This window comes from Trypanosoma rangeli (genome assembly GCF_003719475.1).
Source record: "Trypanosoma rangeli strain AM80 chromosome Unknown Tra_15.4_contig_00199, whole genome shotgun sequence".
Classification (NCBI taxonomy): Eukaryota; Euglenozoa; class Kinetoplastea; order Trypanosomatida; family Trypanosomatidae; genus Trypanosoma; species Trypanosoma rangeli.
In genome coordinates this window covers 9,481-11,326 of record NW_021705944.1, presented here as the reverse complement: position 1 = coordinate 11,326, position 1,846 = coordinate 9,481, and the positions used below count along the sequence as shown (strand labels likewise).

The 1,846-nt window shown below is 47.6% G+C and overlaps 2 protein-coding genes across 2 annotated transcripts in view; both read right to left on the bottom strand.

Annotated features, from left to right (window-relative positions):
• Nucleotides 1–527: 527 nt before the first annotated feature.
• Nucleotides 528–1,460, bottom strand: TraAM80_05835 (solute carrier family 25 (mitochondrial adenine nucleotide translocator), member 4/5/6/31; the record flags this gene model as incomplete). Its single annotated transcript, XM_029382698.1, has 1 exon — nucleotides 528–1,460. The coding sequence occupies one exon, from the start codon at nucleotides 1,458–1,460 to the stop codon at nucleotides 528–530; it is 933 nt and encodes a 310-aa protein (XP_029237436.1).
• A 363-nt stretch (nucleotides 1,461–1,823) lies between these two features.
• TraAM80_05834 (solute carrier family 25 (mitochondrial adenine nucleotide translocator), member 4/5/6/31) overlaps nucleotides 1,824–1,846 on the bottom strand; it is a gene marked incomplete at both ends in the record, with an annotated part of 486 nt that continues 463 nt past the window's right edge. The window contains one exon of the mRNA XM_029382697.1: nucleotides 1,824–1,846. This exon is cut by the window's right edge and continues 463 nt beyond it. Within this exon, the coding sequence (XP_029237435.1) occupies nucleotides 1,824–1,846 (23 nt within the window).

Below are 1,846 nucleotides of genomic sequence, written 5' to 3'. Positions count from 1 at the left end.
ATCTCGCCCTGGTTCTGCACCAACAACTTCACCCGCTCGATGGGGGCAGCGACGGTCTTGGAAACGCCGGCAGCCACGCCACCCACCATGAATTCCTCAAAGAATCCAAGCTTTGGAAGTTTTTCGCGCTTCGACGACATGGTTATTGGAGCAAAACTTGTGGAAGTAGCTGTAACGCGATATTATTAGCAAAGAGGAAGGCAAGGAAAAAACACATGTAGGACCCCATGGAAGGAAAAAAAGTCGCACACGAGAGCAGCATAAGCAAAAATAAATAAAAATGGCACAGCAATGGGAAAAACAAAAAAAATCTCTCTTATCACAACCCCCTCACATCCATGCAAAAGACGAAAAAAAGAAAATTCATTCCAAATACATTGAAGGAAGCCTGGTACACACAATGCCGAGATTTATAACATAAAAACATCGTTCACAGTTATTTATTACAAAATGTTTGCCTCAGTACAAAGACCAATAATCAACCCCTAATTCGCACCACATTCTTAACACCTATCTATTATACGCTACTACTTCTTCAACTGATCAGCCATGCGCCACCGGATGTACATCGGTTTTAGCGCGTCCACACCGGCGAGTACACCGGCACCGGCGATGCCACGCAAAATGTTCGCTCCAGCACCACGCATCAGAGATACAGCACCCTCCTGTTTGATGACCTGCATCATGCAGTCCATTGAGTTCTTGTACTTGACGGAGGCACCGGATGTCATCATCATGCGACGGCGGACAGTGTCCAACGGGTAGGAGAGAAGACCGGCAACGATCGTCACGGCCCACCCAAGCAAAAAGTTCACAATAAAGGTGTCCACGGGAAGCATTGGCTGAAGAGTATCGTACAAGCCAAAGTAGAAGCCGCGGTACACCACGATACCCACGCACGAGACCATGAATCCACGGTAGAGCCCAACGATGCCGTCACTCTTCCACGTCTTCACGTAGCAGTCCACAAGGCCGTTGAACTGACGCTCACCGCCCTTCTTCGCGGACTTTGTGTCGTTCGCGAGACGAGTACGGACGTAGTCCAGAGAGTAGACAAAGCACAGCGAGGCAGCGCCAGCAAGGCCACCAGATGCCATGTTGCCCATGAACCACTTCGCATACCCATCCTTCTCCTTCTTGAAGTTAAACATCCGCTTAAACGTGTCCTTAAAGGCAAAGTTCAGAGCCTGCGTCGGGAAATAACGAAGAACGTTGGAGAGGTTGCCTCGCCAGAGCGAGTACACGCCCTCTGTCTTCATCGTGCGGGCGAAGCAATCAACCACTCCATTGTACGGCGCGTCCAGCCGCCCTTGCTTTATCATCTCGCCCTGGTTCTGCACCAACAACTTCACCCGCTCGATGGGGGCAGCGACGGTCTTGGAAACGCCGGCAGCCACGCCACCCACCATGAATTCCTCAAAGAATCCAAGCTTTGGAAGTTTTTCGCGCTTCGACGACATGGTTATTGGAGCAAAACTTGTGGAAGTAGCTGTAACGCGATATTATTAGCAAAGAGGAAGGCAAGGAAAAAACACATGTAGGACCCCATGGAAGGAAAAAAAGTCGCACACGAGAGCAGCATAAGCAAAAATAAATAAAAATGGCACAGCAATGGGAAAAACAAAAAAAATCTCTCTTATCACAACCCCCTCACATCCATGCAAAAGACGAAAAAAAGAAAATTCATTCCAAATACATTGAAGGAAGCCTGGTACACACAATGCCGAGATTTATAACATAAAAACATCGTTCACAGTTATTTATTACAAAATGTTTGCCTCAGTACAAAGACCAATAATCAACCCCTAATTCGCACCACATTCTTAACACCTATCTATTATACGCT